Source organism: Vicugna pacos, chromosome 9, assembly GCF_048564905.1.
Source record: "Vicugna pacos chromosome 9, VicPac4, whole genome shotgun sequence".
NCBI classification, from domain to species: domain Eukaryota; kingdom Metazoa; phylum Chordata; class Mammalia; order Artiodactyla; family Camelidae; genus Vicugna; species Vicugna pacos.
In genome coordinates, this window is record NC_132995.1 from 50,877,466 (window position 1) to 50,900,969 (window position 23,504).

The 23,504-nt window shown below is 48.8% G+C and overlaps 1 protein-coding gene across 1 annotated transcript in view; it reads right to left on the reverse strand.

Annotated features, from left to right (window-relative positions):
- LOC102527577 (polycystin-1-like protein 2) overlaps nucleotides 1–23,504 on the reverse strand; it is an 88,005-nt gene that overhangs the window by 22,805 nt on the left and 41,696 nt on the right. The window contains exons 19-31 of the mRNA XM_006207549.3: nucleotides 22,134–22,258; nucleotides 20,997–21,123; nucleotides 20,191–20,322; nucleotides 17,484–17,706; nucleotides 16,785–16,978; nucleotides 12,379–12,609; nucleotides 10,150–10,251; nucleotides 7,711–7,889; nucleotides 6,850–6,996; nucleotides 4,475–4,674; nucleotides 3,612–3,829; nucleotides 2,645–2,868; nucleotides 1,067–1,085 (exon numbers count right to left, since the gene is read on the reverse strand). Coding sequence (XP_006207611.1) covers nucleotides 1,067–1,085; nucleotides 2,645–2,868; nucleotides 3,612–3,829; nucleotides 4,475–4,674; nucleotides 6,850–6,996; nucleotides 7,711–7,889; nucleotides 10,150–10,251; nucleotides 12,379–12,609; nucleotides 16,785–16,978; nucleotides 17,484–17,706; nucleotides 20,191–20,322; nucleotides 20,997–21,123; nucleotides 22,134–22,258 — 2,121 coding nt within the window. The remainder of the gene's footprint in view (nucleotides 1–1,066; nucleotides 1,086–2,644; nucleotides 2,869–3,611; nucleotides 3,830–4,474; nucleotides 4,675–6,849; nucleotides 6,997–7,710; nucleotides 7,890–10,149; nucleotides 10,252–12,378; nucleotides 12,610–16,784; nucleotides 16,979–17,483; nucleotides 17,707–20,190; nucleotides 20,323–20,996; nucleotides 21,124–22,133; nucleotides 22,259–23,504) is intronic.

Consider the following 23,504-nt stretch of genomic DNA (forward strand, 5'->3'; position numbering starts at 1 on the left):
AATGTCTGGGTGGTGGTTGAGTTTCCCCTGTTATCTCTTGATGTTTTTTTACAGTTGGTTTGTTCAAGTTTCAGTTTCCTAAAAAGTTTTTTAAGAAACAACAGTGTTTTCTGTTTTCAATTACAGAGGTAATACATATTCATTGCAAGAAAAAAAGCAAATCTGAACATTTCCACTATGCCCTGTGCCTACTAAGGGAAGCTTGGCCTCTTCAGGTGGAACCAGGCCTGGGTGCCTGGGGCCTGAGCTGGGAGGCTGGTGCCGAGAGGCACATTCTGCTGGACAAGAAGAGCCCAGGTCTGGACCAGTGTTCATCTTCACGGGGGTATATGAAAAAGGATATAGGAGATGACAAGATGGAGCACTCCAACCCCAGGACCCCTCTCCAGTCACCAGTGAGAAGTAAATGAGAAAATACCAAGTGATGTGGAGAAGGCTGTGGCTCAGACCAGATGTAGGTAAAGGCTTGGTAACATGGACTCTGCCTCCCTCTGACTCAACCCTCCTCCCTCCCCTCCTTCCTGGGTCTCCCTCACTGAAGCCCCAGCTAAAGGTTCCAGCGTCAGCAGCCTTCGTGTTGTAAGCATTCTGGCAATGTTTCTGAAGGATATCGTTACTCCCAGTCATAACCACTTACTGAATCCCTGCTTTGTGTTAGACTGGGGTCTAAGCACGTCACATGTCCTGTGATCTCATTCAGTACTCAGAACAAGCCAAGGAGCTGAGTGGATCAAGGCTTCCATTTTATAGAGGAGGAAACAGTCTCAGAGAGGTTGAGCAACTGTCCAAAGTTGCACAGCTGCTCTTGTAGCTGGGAGAGCCCCAGGTCTGGCCAGCTCCAGAGTCCATGTTTTAAGGCCCATACTGTGCATGCCAAAGCCCCCAACTCAGGACTAAATGTCATCAGCAGAGCTCCTGTAGGGATGACCTTCACGAGCAGCCCAAGCCCAGCCCTCTGGGGCTAATCCTCCAGAGTGGCTGGATCACAGGTCAGGGTGGGACTGATGATGTGGTCAGCGCGGGCCTGGCCAGAAGGGCTTTGAGTGCTACCGTAAGGAGTTGGGACTTTGTCTTGAGGGCAGTGGCTCTCAACATTCAGTTTGCATAGCAGTCACCAAAGGGACTGCTTAAAAATGCAGGTTCCTGGCCTTTCCCCAGATTTAATTCACTATATTAGAGGTGGGGCCAAGAGTAATAAATTCAAACTCCACAATCTATAGACCCCATTTTTTATTCTAAACAAGGTTCAGACAGTGGCCATCCTTGTGTGTTAAAAATGGCAGCATTCTTAACCCACACCACCCAATACGGCAGCCACTCGCCACATATGGCTGTTTAAATTAAAAATAAAGTTTAGAATTTAGTTCCTCAGTCACAGTAGCCACGAGTCGAGTGCTCAGTAGCTACATGTGACCAGTGGCTGCCATACTGGAGTGCAGATATAGGATATTTCCATCACTGTGGGAAGTTCTATTGGACAACCTGGTCTAAACACTGGCAGCAGTGATCTGGGTGGAAGATGGACAGGAAAGGGCCAAGAGGGGAGTCAGAGAGACTAGTTCCAACCAGCATAATGTGCCATACATAGTGTTTAATAAAAATGAAACAATATTACTAAATTCTAGCTGGATATTCTTTCCCAAGTTTCTGAATTTGAGGCCTGCACTATCTCTGCCAGAGATTATCAAGTGTTAAAGAGGTGTTAAAGACAGTATTGCCACACTGAGACTTTCCCCTTAATTAGAAGGCTTGGAAGAGAATGGAGAAGGACTAACTTTTTTGCTCTGCAATTCAATATTCTTTAATGCTTTTTACTGCCCTGTCCATCATCTTCTGTCCAGTCCCATACATTGGGAGATGGATCTGGCTTGACTTTGCATCCCCTAACACTTTACAGAAAAAGAGATGGAGGCACAGAGAACTGGAGTAACCTGTCCAAGGTCACACAGCCTGTCAGTAGCAGAGCTGGTACCCAGAGATGGTTCTGAATGGCTCAAGTTATCAGGCTGGCCAGTGCTCTTCCTACTCATATGGAAGAAGAACATGCCCTTTTGCTTTGTGTGTTCCATAATGACCTCCTGGGCTGAGGTCATCCCATGCATGTTTGTCAAATGCTTTCTATGAGTTGTCTGGGGCCAGCCACTGGGAAAACAGCAGAGCAAGGTGGTCAGATAGGTCCCACCACACAGAGCTCATGTTCTGGGAAGGACAGTGCAGACTTTACACAACTCATCACACAATTCATGATTTGGCAACAAGCAGTGTGAAGGGGGCACAAGAGATGCTTGGGGGCCAAAGAGCACATGGCTGGAGACCCTGTTGTGGGCCAGGGGGTTGGGCTGCTCCCCTGAGGAAGGGACACTTCAGTCAAGAATGAAGGCTGAGTAGGCACCAGCCAAGTGAAGAGAGGAGAAAGAACATGCAGATCAGAGGCCCGGTGTGTGAGCAGGCCTTCAGTGGGAAGGCAGCTTGGTGTTGTGAGGAGAGCATGATGCCTGCAGTGCAGAGGGGGAGGCGGGGGGTGGAGTGGAGGCAGGTGAGGGAGACCCTGGTAGGACTTCTTGACCCCCTAGTAGTACAGACATGGCCCTCCGTCTGCCTCCACCTGGCTCCAACATGCCCCCTTTAGGCACAGAAAGGTCACGGCTCACCTTTGACTTGTACAGACCCCAGAGTGAGGGTTAAAGGGCCCCCTGTCTCTCTGGCTTCCTCCCAGGATGCTTGCTCTGCCTTGTTCTGCAGACAGATGGCGTCTTCTACCACGGCCAGCAGTTGGTTGATGTCCATCGAGTTCACTGAGTCCCAGCCTGAGGCAGTGGGTGGCACCTTCAGAGCTTTGAACAGGGAGCTGACAAGTCTCCACATATCCTGCAAGTCAGAGCAGAAAAGAGGATGTGAGCTACAGGTGGGGGGCAGCATCGTGGTCACAGGCACTCGCCCTGGAGCTGGAGTCTGGGTCTGAACCCCAGCTCTGACTGCTGGGACGTGACCGACAACCCTGAGCTTCCATTTTGTCACCCATTTAAAATCTTCCTTCTAGGATTTCAATAGACATATTCCAGGCTATATTCTTCAACGTGTGGCACCCAGTAGGTGCTCAGTAAATACTTATTGAATGCATGAATGCAGCAGGAGTCCCTTCTGTGGGCTTCCAGCCTACGATCTATAATGAAAGTATAATATTTTGAACATGGTAGGTACCCAAAAAGTGTGTGTGTGCCTGTGTTTGTATATGTAGCTGTTTGTGTGTGCATGTCTACGTGTGCATGTGTGTACGCATGTATAAACATGTGTGATGTGTGTGTACACGTGTGCATGTGTTGTGAGTACATGTGCATTATGTAGCTGTGTGTGCACATGTGTGCATTCGTGTAAAGGTATGTGTTGTACTATGTTCACTGTGCAGATGTATACATATGTGTGTTTGCACATGTATGTGTGTACATATTTATAGGTGTGTGCACATGTGTGTGTATGTGTGTGTATGCAGTTGACAAATCTTGGTGACTGATGCTGTCAGACAACATGGGTTGCAAGCCCCAAACCCCAGTCCCCACCCCCACTTCTGCCCAACATAGAGCACCCCAACACTGCCGAGGTTGAGGACCTGCCTTGGTCACTGCTTCAGGCGTCAGAAGGCCGTCCTCCACGGGCTGTGGTGAGGGAGCCAGGCTGAGGGGCCTTGCATCCCATTTCCCATTGTTCTGCTCCTTGGTTACCCGAGGACGGGTGTTCCGAAAGATCTGAACAATCAGGAGGTTGATGGGGAACATAAGAAGAGAGCTCTCCAGCCCAATCATCACTTCCTGCCAGGTGAATTCGATTTTACCTGGGAGAGGGAGGAGTGGGGTCAGAGGGAGAGTCCCCTCCACCCCTTCCAGAAGGTGGCTGTGCAGTAAGGATTAACCTTGCCCAAAGAGAGGTCTGGCCCTTGAGTGGCTCCTGTGAGGTGACCACTAAGTCCTTGGAATGTCCTGCCTTTGTTTACCTGGGCTCTTGGGCCACACCGTATAGTCTTTGCTAGCAGTGTGATTGATTCATGGTGGGGGCCTTGGCTGCACGGTATCACCTCAACCTCTACAGGGGCTGGGGGCTAAGGTCAGCCATGTAGGGGGGCAGCCATGTTGAGGAGACTGTGCCCCAATAAAACGTCGGGACACCAGGGCTTGGGTGAGTGTCCCTGGTTGGCAGTACTCTGTGCGCATCGTCAGGAGGAGTGAGCACTGTCCAGACTCCCCTGGGAGAACTCCCCATGCATCCTGCCCCATGTCTCTTCCTCTTCCTGATTTTGATCTGTATCCTTTCTCTGTAATAATGTGAGTACAGTGGCATTTCTGACTTCTGTGAGTCCTTCTAGTGAATTACTGAACCTGAGGGTGGTCTTGGGACCTCTGGAATTGCGTGGCACTTCTTGGCCAGTGATGGCTTTTATCTACCAGCCACTAGCCCTGACTGCCATGACACTGGGGATTACCCAAGTCCATCTTTTGCTCAGCTGGGTCCTTGGGGACACCCCAGAACATGATGCTGGTCAGCATGGTGCAGAGGAGCAGGGAGAAGCAGCAGGACACCCTCTGGACACGGGTGAAGTTGCTCCGAGCTGAGCTGCTGAAGATGGAATACCAGATGTGGCCATCCTGGAAGCCCGTGGAGGTCTTCATGAAAAACAGGTGGCTGTGGACAAGCCGGGAGAGAGGGACAGGCATTTAGGGAGTTGGGAATGTGGGGAAGACTGGGCTCTTTGGAGCTCTCCTGGGACGAGGGAGGGAGTTGTTTCTAAAAGGCATCTATTTTTTCAGTTATAGGAAATACGGCGTCATAATAGCATCACTCTGAGTTAATGATGGGGACTCTGGACAGAGTGGTTGGAATCCTGCACTGCCCTCTTACTGCTGTGTGACCTCAGGCAAGTTACTTTACTTTTTGCCCCTCAGTTTACTCACCTGTAAAACTGGAATAGTTACAGAACCTGCCTCACTGGATTGCCATTTCCAGGCACAAGTACCATTTACCTCAGTCTCTGCTCTTCTATGTATGACTGGCACTCAATAAAAATTTACAAGACATACAAAAAGTCAAGAGATTAAAACAAAAACCCAATCCATTATCCAAAAATAAAGAAATCAGCAGAACCAGACTCACAAATAACACAGATGTTGGAAAATAAAGAGAAATTTAAAATTAGTTAAATTTTTAAAAAGGATTAAAAGTAATTATTTTTGTAAAGCATTTGGCAAAGTAGCTGGCACATGAGTGTTAGCAATTATTTTTGTTATAATTTTAATATAACTGATATTATTTGTTTTGTTATAATTAAGAGCATTAGAAGGTAGTAGTTAAAAATTCCAGGCTCTGGGTTCAGACTCAGTTTGAGAGAATAAAAATTGTGAGACAGGGTTTTTGAAAACGGCACCACGTTCTCTTAGAGAATCAGTTTCCCTATGAGCAGAATGTAGTTTAACCACAGGAGCTATTCAAGAGCCCAGATTCTGCTATAAGTGTCCAGAGCAGATATTCTCAGCTGGGCTGCCACCTGTTCTAATTGGTCAGTGCACCCTCCAAGGTTGCACAGTACTTTGACCATCACTTGGGGATGTGTGGGTGGCATGAACTCAGAGTAAAGGTGCAGAAAGAGAGAGGTCAGTTGCCAACAACAGTGATTTTCCACGTTACTGTTCTTATTCAGCAAACATCTGATGAGCCTGGTGCGGTGTCCCAGGTGCTCTGCTGGGCACCAGGGATTCACGGGAGGAATGAGGAGCTCCTGCCTTCAGAGAGCTCCATGACTAGTTTCTGGGCATCACCTGTGTTGATGCAGTTGGAGATAATATCTGCTCCTGGAAGAACTGAGCACTTAGTCTGAGCCGCACCGTGTGCCGCGCATGTTATCCACACTGTTTCGTGGGACCTGTACAGGTCCCCTTTGGGGTAGGCCCACTGAGCAAGTCATTTTTCAGATGTGGAGGCTGAGACCTGGAAAGGTGCGTTGACTTATGCAGGGTCATGCGACAAGTCAACAGCATGTGGGACTTTGTGGTCCATGCGCATGTCTCTGATATACCTTTGTTGAGGTCCAGGTCTTTCTGAGTCAGACTTTTCCTGCCTTGGAGGCTGAGCTGCTGGGAGGAAAAGCTACCTTTCAGTAAATGTGCTAGAAGCAGACTGAATACCCACCTACAGGAGAATGGTTGAGTTTGTTGTGGGACATCCATTCTGTGGAATATTATGCAGCCAGTAAGGAAAATTTTGACCCAAACATACTCTTCTGGAAGGATGTGCATGATATGTTGTTAAAGAAAAAAGGCAACGTATTTAGAGTAACATGCCATTTTAAAAGATATAAAATAAAGAACAATCTGTGCTGTTGTGTATGTGTGCTTGTGCGTGTGTGTACTTTTGTATCTGCTTATATATGTTTGGGGACAGAGGTGGAGGGATGCACAGCAGGAGAGGGGGTGGGGGAGTGAGTAAAGCAAGTGGGAACATGCTGAAATGCATCTAGGGTTAAACAGCGTGAGGAGGAAGCTCCAGATGGCCAGATGTCAAGTCGCCATTCAGATCAGTGTGTCCACTCATATCAAAATGTTATTCTGTGACATTCATAAGGAAGTATGGGTAACCGTTTTCACCAACTGAAGATAATTCTGTCTTAGAGGATCCATATCCCCCCAGGGCCCTTCAGGCACAACAAGGAAACCTGATTGATCATTAATGTAACACACTCAGAGCTACGCAGTCCCCTAGCCAAAATGTGCTTTTATTTGGTGGCGACTGGATTGTGATGCAACTTCCTTAGAGAGGAGAGAACAAAGTAAAGAGCATTTGCTTCAAAAGAAAAAATAATCATACCTGAATTGTTTCCTGTCCTGCTCTGTGGCCACTGGAAATACCTTGTCGAGGACACAGTCTCCAACATCGATGGACAGCCATGAGTTACAGAGGAAGTACCACTTCCGGTCCATTGCCAGGTCATGCACCAGCACCTGGCTCACGTACCTGAGAAGGGACCCACACTTCTGAGGATAACATGGAGGGGATGAGACTTTTTTGGGCACCACGAAGGTTAACACATTGCAATCCTGGGCCCGAGAATAAGAGTGAGCTCCTGGAAAGAGACTTTGTATTTCACTTCATTGCTCTTGATGCCTTGGTCAAAATGCCCCAATTAGTGGGTGAATTTGGCCTCATGTGGGGCACTCAGCCAGTATAGAGAGCCAGCTTGGAGGCTGTATGTTTTTCACACATATGCTGCAAAAGACTGCATTCTGAAACTGTGAACTCTTGACACAGGGCAGCAAGCCTGGGGCCACCATCCTGATACAAGCGGGGAAAGCTGTCTAGATTGCGTGAGTTCAGGGAGGTGCAGACTTGAGCACACAAAACCTCGTCCTCCGGTGGGCTTCTGCCCAGCAAGGGACCCTACCATCCATCTCGGACTCAGGATTTCGTGGGGATCATCTAACCTGATTTAGATCTTTGAGGCCCAGAGAAGAAATGCTGCAGAAGTATTAAGGGAGGGGCTAGCACTATGTGTGGCCTGTGGACTGGTGGGCCTCTCTGATCCTTGGTTTCCTTATCTGGGAAATGGGGATCCATTCTGTGTGTCTTGCAGAGGTTTCTGAGAATCTGTAAAGTGGCAAAGTCACAGCACCCAACAGCCTCGGGCCTGGTGCTAAGTAAGTCCTCGTTGTTTGTCTACCCCTCACTCACCAGGATGGTCGGTCCCCTGAGTTGTCATGCCACAGCCGCAGGCTCCTTAAATCCCCCAGGGGAAACAGAGTGGAGAGTAAGAAGACATCCACTCCTCCTCGCTCAAAAACCGGGATGTCGGGGTCTGACAGGTGGTGGGGCTCACTCTCTCCATCCAGGCCATATAGGGTGACAGTCACCTGAAATCCAGAGACCAGGAGTGGCCAACTCCACATAGTAACTGAGCCCCACTGGCTATGTTTCACTGGAAGTGTCCAAGAACCAATGAAACCCAACAAAGCATGACCCTTTCTCCTGCTCCTCTCCTCCCATTTTGAGCCTGCCTGCATTACTTTTCAGTTGTATGAAGATTTGGGGTGACTATCTGCATTCACATCTTCAAGATGAGTTATATTCGTAAAATGCTTCCTGGTGACCTTTTCATACTTCCCATGTATTTATTTGAAAGGGCCAAAGGGCAAGAGCTGGTTTTTCTCCCTAACAGTTGTTTTCCCAGTGCCTCCCAGAGTGCCTGGCACTGAGGCAGGAATGAATGAGTGCCCAATAGTTTGAAAATGCATGTTCTCAGGTCCAGCTACAGACCTACCCAGACTACTGGGGACAGGGCCCAAGAATCTGTATCTTCCTGAAGCCATCCTGGTGATGCTGGTGGCCATGCCTGATTTCCTGAGCCAAAAACAGCTGCAGCCGACACCACCTCTGCTCCACCGACATCCCTCAGCCTCACCACTGAGGTGTTCCCTGCACCCACGTCCAACTGCCAGCAGCTGTGTCTCTTTCCCTGGGTGTTTCTTTGGCTGTTAGAGCAGGTCAGGTACCAGAGAATTAATGCTCTGCAAGCCACCCTCCACCAGTGACTGGGATTGGTGGGTAAATAACCCAGTTCCCTCATCCCTCATTGCTTGGGATGACTTTTGAGGCCCACACTCCTTACAGTTTACCAGAGTGCCCCAGGGGGATCAGGCTGCAGGTGCCCACAGGGGTAATGGGTTTGATGATGCTCCCTTTATTCACTCCTTCCCTGCGCTGTCTGACTTCCCACTCCCCTGCAGGGTGTCCTGGGAACCCCTCTCAAATCAACTACTTGTGCTTGAATCCTTGTTTCAAAGTCTGCTTCTATAGCAGAGTCTATGCTGTAGACCTTCTCAGTCAGGTAATTCCTTGCTCTGGGGCTTTCCTGTGCACTGTAGGATGTTAAGCACCATCCCTGGCCTTTACTCACTAGGTACCAGGAGCATCTCTCCCTCTCCCGAGTTGTGACAACCAAAACCACTTCCCATTTTGCCAGCCATCCTGAGGGCCAGCCAGTTGAGAACCACTGTTCTAAGAGAACCGAACTAAGACAATATCAATTGAAATTTGACTACAACTCTCCATGAAGAGAAATGCTTTCACTTTCTTTCCTGGTAAGGTCACCTCTTCAGTGTCAGATGGAAGTTAAGATGAATGTTTCATGAGAAGGTTGAAAGTGATTTCTGAATTTATTCAACAAATAGTCACTGAGCACTTACTCCGTGTTAGACAGCTGGCGGAAGCCCTAAGACACAGCAATAAATAAAAATCTTTTTATTTAAATAAAAATAATATATACAGAAATTTTAAAATAATGAGATTTAAATAATAAGACTTTAAAAATAAAAAGTAAAAAGTAAATGGACAAATACCCTGCTCTCATGGAGTCTAATACCATTTTTGAAAAAAACAATGATGCTTTCTCCAGGACAGTTCACACAGTGAAGCTCCATGGAGCACAGTTACAGTAAAGGAACCTTGGAGGCCACTGCAAGAGGTGAATCATTCTAATGAGGGATGTGGCGCTGGGCAGACTTAGATGTTGAGACAGGACAGAAGCAACCTGCTGTATGTTCCACAGCTAAACTTAAGGATTTCAGAGATTCCAAAAACAACTGAAATTGTTTCTTCACTACCTGTAGTTGGCCTTCTCAAGGACAGACAGCTCAGCCCAAACTCTTGGCTGGATACCAGCTAATCAGTTTTCCTAAAGAATGTAATTCAAAGCTTGTCTTTAAATGACTGTCATTGTTTTTTTCTTTCCTTTCTCCCTTTCTCTTGTGAATTCTGTTTTCCCTTTATTCATTGATGATAGTCTGCTGACTGTTCTTCGTATGTGAGCACATTTGCCTGTAGGTATCCAGCTAACTGAGTTATTCTTTGATAGAGACAAATGAGGTGACTGGTGGGTGCAGTGCTAGACCCCAACTCTCCCTTAACCCACTCCTCCTTTATCTTTTTAAATATGGGGGTTCAGGGTGTTATTTTGTGTGGCAAAAAGATACTTCCCTCCAAAAATCAAAAAGCAAAAGAGGAAAACCCCTGTAACAAAACCCACTGGGCTACAGTAACTTGACAATAGACTGGCAAGCACTTTTTCTGGGTGGGACGTACTGATTGACCAAGGGGTCTTACACAGTCAGGTACCTTTGAGGAAGTGGCTGCCCCTCTCCGGTGTCCGGTGTAGACTGTCACCAGGTAGTGGTACTGGGCAAAGGGATCATTGTCCTCCAGCACTGTGACCTTCACCTGGACAGAAGGATAGCACTAGGAGGGCCCTGCTTTGTGGGTTCATCCACCACACAAGGAGCCAAGAGTAAGTTAGGCATTCATGACAAGTAAAGGCCGAAAGCAAAACTATTCGTGCTATTGGTTCATTCCATCAGGTGAGAACTGTTCTTTATAGAAGCAGGGTTTCAAATGAGAACGTTTTAAAATAAAAAAGGACATTTATTATTAAATATGTCCCAAAGTTATCAAATTGGAAATGAACTTGGTATTAAGCTGAGAACGTTTGATGCTTGAGCTAATGAATGATACAAACTCTGTTCATATAATTTCTAACAACATTGGTAACTAGATTGTGCCCCTAAGAGAATTGAAAAGGAACGGTTAAGGTGTTATAGCAAAAAGTAAATAGCTGGTGTTGGTCAGAGGCTGCAGAGGGCTCTGTGATGAGTCAGCAGATCTCCTGTCAGTGGAGGGCTGCTTTCCCAGTTGTTGAGGTGTTATTGTCAGAGATGCAAGTCACCTCTGTCAGGGTCATGAACCCTGCTGGGGAGGCTGACATCCAATGACATATTGATGCATTGCCTGAGTGTGATCAAGAGCTGGGTGCAATCAAGATCTTGGCATCTCAGCCCAATTTGGGACAGTTCCAGAGCTCCCTACGTGGTTGGCCAGCTGTCAGTGGCCTGCATCCCAGTTCAACTTCTTCCCTTGTTCATCCTGTCCCCTTCCCTCCCTGACCAGGGACTGATCTCAGGCACTCCTTGATAAACACCTTGCATACTCAACTCCCTCTCAGAGTTTGCTTCCCAGGAACCAACCTACAGCTGAGGGGCTTGAAGCATTAATGTTTAATCCCTTGGGCAAATCAAAGACAGCAATATAAATGGGGCAACTATTATCTTTTTATGCTTCATGCCATCTTAACATCCTGAGAGATGCTGCTGTGGGAAGGTAGGGAATGCTGAAAGTTTCAGAGCTTTGTGACAATGCATCTTTGCATTCATTTACACGCCCACTGAGACACAAGTGTTTATTGAAGGCTCATTATGTGTCAGACATGATGCACATATCAAAACTTTGTAATCAGAACTTTGTTGTTGCAGTTGGTTGCACAATTGGTTATTATTTGAGCTTGTTTCTATCCTCAGACCTGACTTACGGTCAGGAAGATCTAGGGTTGAATTCTTGCTCCTGGAAAGCGGTTTTGGACTAGTTAATTGCCTCTCCAATCCTCATTTGCCTCCTCTGTAAAATGGTAGAGGTATTGTTCAATAAGGGGTTAATTCAGTACGCTTGGGTTGTCCAAACCCCACACATTCCAAAGAAAGGATTGGCTTTAGCCAGCTCCTGGAAGATAACCTCTAAGTCCTTGAAATATCCTGCATGTTAGAATGTCTGATTATATGGGGCCTTGGGCCATCCCAAATAGTCTGTGCTAACAGTGTGATTTATGGTGAGGCCTTTGGGCCATGCTGTGTCAGTCTGACCTGGGCAAGAATGGAGGGGTGTGGGCAGTGGTTGCTGGAGACTGAGTAACGTCAGTCATGCAGGCACTCCATACCTGTGGTACTGACTCCCAATAAAACCCTGGATATTGAGGCTCAGGGGAGCTTCCCTGGTTGGCAGTACTTCATATGTGCTGTCATACATCTTTGCAAGGAGAATTAATCTATCCATATGACTCCACTGGGAGAGGACAGTTGGACGCTCTCACCTGATCTCTCCTGGACCCTTCCCTTTGCTGATCTTAATCTTCACCTTTTTATTGTAATAAACCATAATCACGAGGATAGTAGCTTTTTCAGTTCGGTGAGTCCTTCTAGCAAATCATTGAACTTGAGGGTGGTCTTGGGGACTCTCAGCATAGTACCTTCCCCTTCCCCAGTTGTGAGCATTAAATGGGAGTAATGCCTGGCTCATAGTAAATCCTCAATAAGCGGTCAGTGTCACAGGCCTCCTGATAATTTGATGACATTTTACAGGTAAAGAGGCTGAGGGGGCTGGCTTGCCTGAGATGACTCCAGGGGTCAAGGCCTGGATTTGCAGCTGGCCTCTTGGCTCCCCACCTGGGGTGCACCCCTTGCAGCCCCTGTAAGGGGACACATCTGCTCCTCCCTTCTGTTCCCAGGGACCATGCAACCTCACCTTGGCCTGATCCTGAGCATCCTTCCTCCTAGCCCAGATCACCACCAGCACGTAGGCCACGCAGAGGCAGCTCACGGTGGTCACAACCACAGGGTTGTCCTCAAAGGTGACAAAGAGCTCGGCAGTCTGGCGGACATCAATGGCATTGGGCATCACCAGGAACGTACTTCCAAAGAAGGTGAGGTGGTTGCAGAAGCAGTGTGTCTGGGAGTGGGTGGTCCATGGCCCCACCTGCAACCCCAAAGAAGCCTTGGTGGAAATACTTGGGGAGAAAATCCCTGGCTCACTTGAGCCACAGAAGCAGAATGGTGAGGGGTGGACACTGTCCTGGGAGGGGCTGGGGAGTCTGCTGGGAGACCAGCTTCATGATTCCCTTTGGGTTTAAAATGCAGAGAGTAATGTCGATTACAAGCATTTTTGCACCTGTCTTTCTCAACGGGCAACTGTGTCCCTCTTGCAAGTCTGCTTTGCCTTCTTTAGATAAGAAGCTCTGCGGGTAAATTTGAAGTCCCCTGCGCCCCCCACCCTCCATAAGCAGCTGTTATCACACAGTTTGTGTGCGTCCTTCCAGTACATTCTCCCACCTGGTGCTCATTCACTGGGCAGGTTATCTGTTGCGTGCTGCTTCTAGGCCAGGCAATGGACGAAGTGCTGAGAGGACATTCAGGGTGACTAACTCATCTCAGTTTGCCAGGGGCTTTCCTGCTTCTTAAAACTGAAAGTCTTAAATCCTGGGAGGCCCCCCACCCCCAGTCCTAGGCAAAATGGGACAGTTGGTCATCTTACACTGAAGAGCAAAAAAAGACAGAGATTGGGGGAAACCATGTGAGAAAAAGGGAAGAATAAATTTTTAAATCCTAAGCTGGTGTCTCAGCACCAGGATATTTTACCTTCCTTAGATCTAGGCACCTGGGGCCCCTATCCTGGGCTCATGCTTTGAAGGGTCCTGCTAGACGTCCTTGGGCTGTACCCTTCCACACAGGTTGAGGAGTCAAGGGGCCAAGGGGACATGCCTACCGCAGCACATAGCACCCAGGACTAGGGCGAGGTCTTTGGTGACTCTATGAAAGAGCCCCTCCTTCAATTTGCGCTCTGGATGCCTCACTTGCCTTACCTAGTCCCTGGCCTGGGATTCCCACTTTTAGACTGTGGTTTGGGGACCTGAACCTCAGAGTTCCCTGCTCCAGGCCCTGCACAGACCTATTCCTCAGGATCATCCTTCCATGGAGGACTGGCTACTGGTGTGGCCATCCCTGGGCACGAGTGGGGCAAGACATGGGGAGCAGGGCGTGTAGATGGACCTTGGGTATGGGGGTCCCTCGTGGTGTGGGGAATGGGGATGGGGGAGGGAGGAGATAGGAAAGAGGCAGGGTATAGACCCCCACCTGACTCTTAATTCATACTCTATACTTAGGAGCAGACTTTCCCTCACATCCTCTGCTGGCTTGCAATCCTCCAGGGCCATTTGGTGGGTAAAGAAGATTTAATTCAAACCCACAACCTAGCACCACCTTTTCATTCCAGGGTCTACCACGAGGTGGTAAGGTAGGAGGCAGCAGAAAGTTCTGGCCACTGGCATGTGGAAACTTGTCTGCCCAACACCTGGTGAGGGAGAACCCGAGGCAGCCCACACATGCCCTGGCAGGTAACTCTTATCTTTTACCCTTAACGAGCCACCCAGCAAGGCTGGCCTCTCCAATGGCCACAGTGTCAACCGTTTTATTGACAAGTTTCACGTGGGTCTCAGCTCCATGTTTGCTCAGTGTTTCCCAATCCTGGCCAGCGTTTGGCACACAGCTGTGGGGCTCATGGGAACACCTGGCACACCCAGGTTGGATGGAGCAACTGTCAGAGAAGAGCCCAGGCAGGTGCCAGTGACAAGACCATCTCAGCTGGGAGCTCAGGGACCAGACCTGATTTATGCCTAACATCTTGGGCCTCCTGAGTTTTTACAAAGACCCACAGGGCAGTGGCTTTCCCAACCTTTTCCAGCATGAGAATCCTTTTGAAAACCAGCAATTAATCTAGAAAGACTGGGAAATTATCATGAGATCCCTTCATGACAGTAGATGCACCTTTAGTATCCTTTGAGAAAATGTGTAAGTCAGAATACAGTTCTCAGACACCTTGCAATAATTCTGCCTTACCTTACCCCCAATAAGGTCTGCAGTTCAATGTTTGGAACTTTCTTTAGTTATTTAGAGAATAGAGTGGTGGTTTTCCATCTAAACTTGATGATTCCATTTACTTGTTTACAGCTCCTTAATGATCTGTGTATATGTGTATATCTGTATCAGTACCTACATCTGTATCTAGTACACAACATTGGATTAATATAATTTTGGTGCTATGACACACTCCCACATATGACCTTTGTTCATCCTACATTCGTGTGTGTGTGCATTAGTAGCTGTATACCTTTAATAGCATAATAAGCACCTGGGAACCCATGAGCCTACTTGAAAGCTAGGAACTTTCCACTCACTTACGTTTAGCTAAGTGTCCTCTCCCAGGCCATCCCCATGCTTCCCCCAACCCCACCAGCATGCTGAATCCCATGTCCATTGTTTCCTCGATTTCCATTTTATGTCCAGTTTTGTCTTCTCTATGTTCAGAGTGTCTAACACAGCAATCGCTTTTATCTGTGGAGCACCTACTCTGTGCCAGGCGCCACACTAAGTACTTTACACCCCTAACCTCGCCTAGGTCCCACCCTATGGTAAGTGACCACCACCCTCTATCCCCATTTCCAGATTGGAGAGCTCAGAGAGGCGGGGTGCCTTGTCCAAGGCCACCTTGGCCTGCAGTGTGCATTCAGTGCCAGCCATGTGGGGATCAGACAAGCTTCCAGGAGTGAGGACTCTAGATGGTCACAAGACACCCTGGGTCTTGTTCATGAGGGACAAAGGCCTGTGCCGCAGGTGTGGGGAACCCTCTGTCTCTTGGACATCTCAGTGCACCCTCACCTCTTCCTGGTGCTTTGGGGAACTCCCTGTGCGTGGCATCGAATGCCAGGGCAGGAGTTGACCAGGGAGCTGAAGCTGCCTCAGAAACAAACCCAGGAAGAGCTCCTCCCTGAGCCACTTTCTGCGGCTCTGCTAGGGCTGGCTTCTTACACTGCTTGTGACTGTTGTCATTCGACATGTGTGCTACTGGCTTCTTGTCTGGTCCTCTGTCTGTCCACTGATATTTCTCACCATCGTATCCCCACCAGTTGGCCTGGCACCTGGTGAATATTTGTAGGATGGATAAAAGAAGGTATAGGGTCTAGGGGAGGGAGACAGATGTACAACAACTTTCAACTAGATATGGAGGTTGCTGTTCTTGGGGAGGGTATGGGAGTTCAAAAGAGCTTCTGGGGACATCTGGGGACTCCCCAAGAAGGTGGCATTGGAGTAAGAGATCAAAGGGTGAAGAGGAGTTTTCCAGGCAGGGTAGATAAAAGGGGCATTCTGGGAGGGAGAACAGCATATGCAAAGGCATGGAGGAGGGAAGGGGGACACTGATACTCCAGAAATGGCTTCTGATGGCCTCCAAGACAATGTCTGCTACCAGGACACTGTCATGGGTCTTGGCTCCTTGGGGACAGAGCTGAGCTGCCCTGAGACAGGGATTTGATTGCAATGAATAGAGCCATGTGCCATCCAGGGCTTCCCGAGACTGGGCTGGGCTCTGGAGAGGCAGTGCCTCCTGCCTCTGATGGCTTGTACTCTGGAGACAGACCTGGGTTCAAGTCCCAGCTCTTTCACCTACTGGTGAGGATTTTGGGGAAAGTTAGTTGAGTTTCTTGAGCCTTTATTGTGCCACCCATGAATTGTGAATACCAACTATCTTAGAGAGTTATTGTGAAGATCTGATGAGATGGTGCTAGTAAAGCAAGGAACCAGCACCTGGCAGAGGTTAAAGGACTCAGCTGTGAGCTCAGTTCCTTGGCAATGACACCCTGGCCTCCCTCAGCAACCCAGAGTCATTAGGGCTTCCCAGCCATCTGTCTGTTCATTCATTTGTCGTTTGTCCCAAGGGTGAGTGAAGCATATTGTTCCTGTCTTACGTGGCTCCTGGTGCACCAAAGGAACCAACATCTTTCAGAGGTCTCCTCAGTAAATGTTAGATAATCACTCTGCTTAGTGCTGTGGAGGAGGGCTTTTGTGCTCTGAGGTTTACCATAGGAAATCTGACCTAGCAGGGGGTTAAGAACAGTTTCTGTCGGGATCTGAAGGAGGCTTTAATTAGAGTGGGAGGATGGGTCGGGGGAGAGACATTCCAGGCACAAGGAGCAGCGTATACAGAGACTCTGTGGAAAGGGTGGGGCTCAAGGCAATGCACCAGGGGCACTGAAAAGGGACCCTAAATGAGCTGGACACACCCAACCAGCTACTCTGTCTTCTTTGCTTTCCTCTCCTTACCTGGCAACCAGAGTTGTCCCAAGTCTCCTGGACCTCATCCCAGAACACACAATGGGACAGGAAGGTGGTGATGCCGACTGTGAGGTCCCTGCCAGGGGCTGGCTCCAAGTGAGACTCGGGGATCACAGTCAGATAGTAGATACCTTCTCCAAAATGCAGGTCCTCTGGGCTCAGGATCCATGTGGACAGCCCATCTGTGGGAAGGGGGCCTCTAGGTCAGCCTGATATCCTAGGAGTACCCTCTCCTCCTAATACCAGGAGCATAGAGGAAGAGGCACTTCCAGGTCAGGGTGCAGAGCACGGCTGCCAAGTCAGACAGACAAGGGCTCAAACTCTGACTCTGTTCCTTCTTGGCTGTGTGACTTTGGACCAGTTACTTAACCTCTCTTTTTTTATCTAAAAAGTGAACATTTCAATAGTCTTCATCCACAAGGGTTGTCATGAGGATTGCAATGAGGTCAGTTCTGTAAGGGCTTGTTAGCTTCCTCAGGGCATATAGTAAGTGCTCACGTAATATTGCATAATAATAATAATAGTAATTATCATCATCATCATAATACCAACAATAAAAATAAGCACTGAATGTAGTGAGTATTTTTTTTCCCTTTTTTCTTTTTCCCTGAGCTTCTGATTCTAAAGTTTTAAGCTCGTCACACCTCCAGGAAGCAGCTTAAGAAACTGGCCCAGTGGTGACACTACCTGGAGCAGCCATTGGTGGCAAGTGGACTTGGGCATCGTAGCTGGTCTCGTTGGGGTGGTAGCCATAGCCCAGGCTGAGCGTGAGTGGGATGTCAGGTCTCCAGTGCAGCTGGATCCCCAGAGCCGCTCCTCCTGAAGTCAGGTTCACCCACAAAGCTTCAGAACTGGTCAGGTTCAGAATGGTTGGCTCACTGTGTCCTTCTGGAAGCCGAGGCAGCAGAATCTGTCATCAGAAAGAATCAAATCAAGGGTGTGCCAAGCCAGGATGCGGTAAATGTCAGGGCTGCTGGGCCCGGGACCACCTGGGGAACTGAAATCCACTCTGTGCTCTGCTGTTTCCATTAGTGTCCTGTGGCAGCTGTAACAGATGACCACGAACTTGGTGGCTTAAAACAACACAAATTTATTCTCTTACAGTTCTGGAAACCAGAAGCACCAAATTGGGTTCACAGGGCTATAGTCAGCAGGGCTGTTTTCTTCTGGAGCCTCCAGTGGAGAATCCACTTCTTTGCCTTTTTCCAGCTTCTGAAGGTGCCAGCCGTCCTTGGCTCGTGGCCCCTCCTTGCATCACCCAACCTCTTGCTTCTGTCATCAAATCATCTTTTTCTTTTCTGGTGTCAACTCCCCCTCTGCCTGCCTCTTATAAGGACCTCGTGATGACACTGGGCTCACTCAGATAATCCAGGATCATGTCTCTATTTTAGGATCTTTAACTTAAATCACATCTGCAAAGTCTCTATTGTCATGTCAGGTGACATATTCACAGCTCAAGGATGAGGATGTGGACATATTGGGGGCCTTTATCCAGTTCATGCTCATCAAGCTGTGCACCCTGGCTCAGAGCTGCATCTGCACAGAAAGATGCACAGAGGTGCCACGTGAACTAGTGATGTTGATGATGAAAGTGTGGAGCAAGTAAAAGTAAGTTGGGAGCACAGGCTGCAGAGGCAGAGAGACCTTTGTTTGATCTTGACTCTGCTCTCTGTTAGCTCTGAGACCTCTGGACAGTTCACAAACCACTTTGAACATCAGTTTCTAGTCATCAGTAGAATTCATAGACTCATTGAGATTGTCAAAAATGTTATCATGTACAAAATAGCCAAGTGCCAGATATACAGCAGCACCCAACAATGAATCGCTGCTATTGCTCTGCTTTTAGTCTTAAATGAGATGTTCTTCTAACCACTCACCATTTAATCAGCTCTCCAGATTAACTGATGCCCTCCGTTCCCTTTTTAAAATAGAATGGTTGAGGCCCACCATGTACTTTTTGTTTGCTCCTGGTGGCCCTCTATGGTAGGCCTGGGAATATGCCACCCAGCTCTCCCTTCTAGGAAGGACCTGCTGCCCTGTTATGGGGAGTATAGTCAGCAGGCAGTCTCTAGCTCTCAGCTCCTTCAGGGTCTGTCCTGAAGAATTTACTAGTTATATTTCCTGAGTTGTATTTCCATGCCATGCAGGGCCCCAGGGGAAGCACCTGGTCAGGCTGCAGAAGCAGGGGTGGCGGAAAGCCTGGGCCATGGCTTTTGTTGGGGTTTCTACAGGAAAGGCAAGGCAGGGCAGAGCACACAGCTGGGATTGGCCAGTTTGAATCATTCTGGCAGGCTTTGGCCCTAAGGGTGGTCTCTAGTTGGTACCTGGTCCTGGGATGATCTCAGGCCGGGCTCGAATAATTGGCCAGTGTGTGAGGGTAAGATAAAGGGGCTGGTTGGGGTATAGGCTCAGGACTGGTTGTTTTGCACATGCAAGGGTGCCCTGGCAGAGCCCTTGCTCTCTCTGAGAATTGGCTGGCCCTGGGAAGGGCAGTCTCTTCCCCAGCAGCAAAAATTTTAAGATATCGAAACATCATAAGACTTAGAAAACTGCACACTTGATTGATAGAACGCTGGTGGCAGAGCCCCACTCTGGGCTGACTGAGACTTTGTGGGGTCTGATTGCTGTCTGACTCCTGCCCAGCCCTGTCTTCTTTCTTCACTCTTCACAGGTATGGATCTCTAGCAAACATCTTGGACCACTATCTCCTTCTCAGCGCCAGCCTCTGGGGAACCCAACCTATGACATCTCCTCTCTAGTAACCCTGGCAGCTAACTCCTGCCAGTCGGGTGGGATGCTCACCAGTAGGCAGTTGTGTCTGACCCCAGGCCCACTTACATCCATTGTACTCATGATGGTGAAGGTCAACTTTGATGCTATCTCTCACAGAGAGATGTAATGTGATAAAGGAGGCGTGTGAAAAGAATTCTTTGCATTAAAAACGTAAGTTGAAGGCTTTGAAAAGACTCAATAAAGGTGAGTTGTGAAAAATTGTTGTTGGATTAGTCATTGATGAGAAAGCTGTAGAAGATTAGAAAAAAGCCATTAAAATCTCAAAAGAATCTGAACTCGTATTACACCAGTATGCCTATGTTTTTTACTCACTTTAAAGAAAATCTAACCATGTTAAGAGGGTGATTTATGTAATGAAGATGATTAAAATTCCAGTCAAAAGATTTAAAGAATCTTTCAGTTATATACCTAAAGATTGATAATGATGTACATTTATGGTTTAAGTTAAAATACAATGTTTAAGGTAGGGTAAGGATTGTTTTTAATAATTCTCTGCTTTAATCTTTCTTTTTTTCCCCCATAACTGACGAACTTTTGGTTCCAACCCAGTCAAAGAAGACAGAAGGACCACCTGACTTCTGAGAGCACCCCCAGCATCTACCTCGATGTTCTCCGACAGATTCTTCACAGGTATGAGCCGTCCACTAGGGCTGGTCAGAGAGAGGCCACCAACAGTTCCGCTGACATCAAAGTGACTTCGGGTTGGGAAGGGGCTTTTTGGGAAACTTATCATCTGAAACCAAGAACAGAGAGTGTCAGCGAAGGCCCTGAAGGTCCCTATGTGAAAGATGAGGTTTCCTGAGATGAGATGGTAAGCAGCCCTTGCCCTGTGGGGTGAATGCAGAGCCCCACCTTTAGTTGCTGCTGGCTTTCCTGGTGGGAGTCTGCCCTTCAGGGTTGTGGCCTCAGAAAGCTGGGCCTAGACACGAAGTCAGGCCTTCTACAGCCGAGCAGTACTGGACTGCAAACAGTCTGAGCCTTTCTTCTGACAAAGCCAGCAAGTCTCTAAGAGGAAGAAGTCTGTCTGCTTTCTCTGAGGCTCAAAGAGCAGAGAGTCGTATGTGCCCTAATTTAGGAATGGAAAGAGCCCTGAGCTTACCGTTTCCTAGTCATGGAACAAAGTCCGAAGAGCTTCATTTTCAATGACTAATTGAACCCAGGCTAATGGAGAAATTCCACCACAGAGTGAGAAGAGGATGGATGGGGGAGTCAGAAGGCCTGGGTCTGAATCCCAGCTGTGCCACTTTGCTTGTGGCCTTGGGCCAGTCACTGAACCTCATCTGTAAAATGGATGTAATAATACTGCATAATGGACAGAGCTGTTATGAACATAAATGAGCAAACATATGTGCAAGTCCTTTGCAAACCGTAAAGGGCTGTTCTCATGGAGATTCTTTCTATTGTTACCCTTATGTCCACAGGCTCCTGACTGTCCTCTGTGGAGCCAAAGGATGGGACAGCAGGAAGGGTGAAGGTCGCAGAGCTGGCAGCAGCAACATGCACAGAGGAACCTCGCCAATTCCAGGGCTGTATTCTGTCCGCAAGGTGAGAACAGAGGTGCCAGAGAGAGAGAGGAGAAGGTCAGTGTCAGGGGAAGCTCTGCCTGCCTCTTGCACTACAGGAAGCCCGGCTTTAGCATCAGAGTGGGCGGCTCTATTTTGATTCCTTAGATGGTTCTGCATGTTTGTGCCAGTAGGAGCAGCATAACAGGCTGGGCTAGAGGCTCCATGAGGACAGGGCTTTGACTCATGTGGCACCCCAATGCCTAGGGCAGTGCCTGGCACATGACAGTGGTGAATACATATTTTGTTGAATGAATAAATGAGCTTGGATGTAGACATTTCTTCAGACTTATCTCCCCTACCTACTTGACCCCTAATGTTGTGGGCTCCCATGAAACCATCTTCATTGGCCTTTGACCTTGTCCCATCTGAGTAGACTGGGGACCTTGTTTCAGATGCTCATCCTGATCAGGTTGCTTCCCCTGGGATCCAAGAGGACAACCCTGGCAGGAGGAACCAAGGGTGTTCAGTGCAGGGGGTCCCAGCGATGCCTACAGTGTCATCCAGCCCCTGATTGGCAGGTGGAGGAACGGAAGTGGGGAGGGCATCCCCAGGTACTGAAGGGCTCATGAGAGGTAGGCAGGCACTCCACGGAGAAACTCTCAAGGCAAGTGCATCTTGAGTCCCCACAGGTCCGTGGACCAGTGGGCTTGCCAGACATACCCTGGGTGAGGTTAAAAGTGAGCTGGTCCCCTTCCTTCAGGGCCTTCACCTGCACAGCCCAACATGACCCATCGCTGAGGACACGTGGGTGGCTCTGACACTGGCGTGGCACTCACCACCTCCACTCCTGTGCTGTACAGATACCCAACACGAGGACCTCCTCTTGGTGGAAAGCTCTTCCCACTTCTTGGTCCCATCACTTCCCCCACCTGCAAGGCGGGTCTTCTGGGCTCTGCCTGTCACAGGGTCTTGGGATATGGGTGTGGAATGAGCTGGGTCAGGGGATGAGCTTTCTTGGACCCACAGTACAGCTGGTTACCTGCTTGTGTACACAGAGATGGAGGGGGTGGCCAGAGTGGCTGGAAGGCCCCCAGGCAGTCTTCCCAGCAGGAGGGCAGCCTGCACGTGCTCCACGGCTCTGAGCACCTGGGATACTGTGGCTGTCTGGAAAAGGAAGCAGGGGATACTGCTGAGGACCGGTCTCCATATACCACCTCTGGTTACCATCCCCAGGTGAGTGTGGGACCTGCAGCAGGAACTGGGAGAGGGCAGAGGAGCGAGGCAGAGACCATGATTGAATGCCTTTCATCAAGCGCCAGGCACTGCAGGGAACAAGGAGTAAGCACTTAGGAGCTTCCAGTGCTGGATTTATGTGAACTCTTGTCATCCTCAGACAGCTCTGTGAGCAGGTGGTTTTACCATCCCCATTTAGCAGACAGGGAGACAGAGGCACAGAGTGGATGAGTGACCTGTGGGGGTCACGTGTGGATCAGAGGAAGCACCCAGATCATGGCGAGGCGTCTGCATCTGGGCTGAGCCATCACACTATGTGCCTCTCTGTGCTGCTCCCCTGACATCCACCCACAGCCCAGGTCTTATTCTTGGGGAAATGGAAAGCCACAGGCACAGCCATTCCTTGGGTCACCCGGGCTCAGAATCGGCTCCACACCCGACCCAAACCCCTGGAGGAAGATGTGGCCTCACTGAAGCCAAGGCAGGTGTGAGGACCCCAGGAGGGCTGGATGGTTGCACAGAGTTCTTATCAGGGCACAGTTGGTGCGTTCATGTGAGTGGATGTAAGTGTGTATATGAGTGTGGAGGGGATGTGTGAATATGTGTTTGAGTGTGTATATGTGAGTAGAAGAGTGGCTATGTGTGAATGTGTGTCTCTGTGAATGTGGTTTGAGAGTGTGTGTGAGTGTAAGAGAGCATAAGTGAGTGTGCCTATGTGGTTTTGTGTGGTTCGTGAGTGTGACTGTAACCATTTGGGAGAATCTGTGTGTGACTGTGTGACCATGTGTGAAGATATGAGTGTAATTGTGCATCTGTGTGAGTATGTGCTGCAGTGTGTGCTTAGGGGTGTGTGTGAGAGTATAAGTGAGTGCCAGAAGTGTGTGTGTGAGAGTGTGACTGAATGTGTGTATGACTGTTAGTATTTGTGGTTGTGTGGGTATAAGCATTTTTGTCTTTGTGGCCCTATGTGAGCATATGACTTTGTGTGTGTGTGTGTGTGTGTGTGGGTGTAAGAGAGAGAGAGAGAGAGCTCTTCCTCAGTGGAGTGATGGCCCCATGTGGTAAAGGACTGTGGAGCAGCGGGAAATGGGTTTTGTGGCTCCGTCATGATGACGTCCTGGGAGGCCTTGCCCCTCATGCCCTCTCTGGGTGCTGGGGCTGCATGAGAATGCACTGC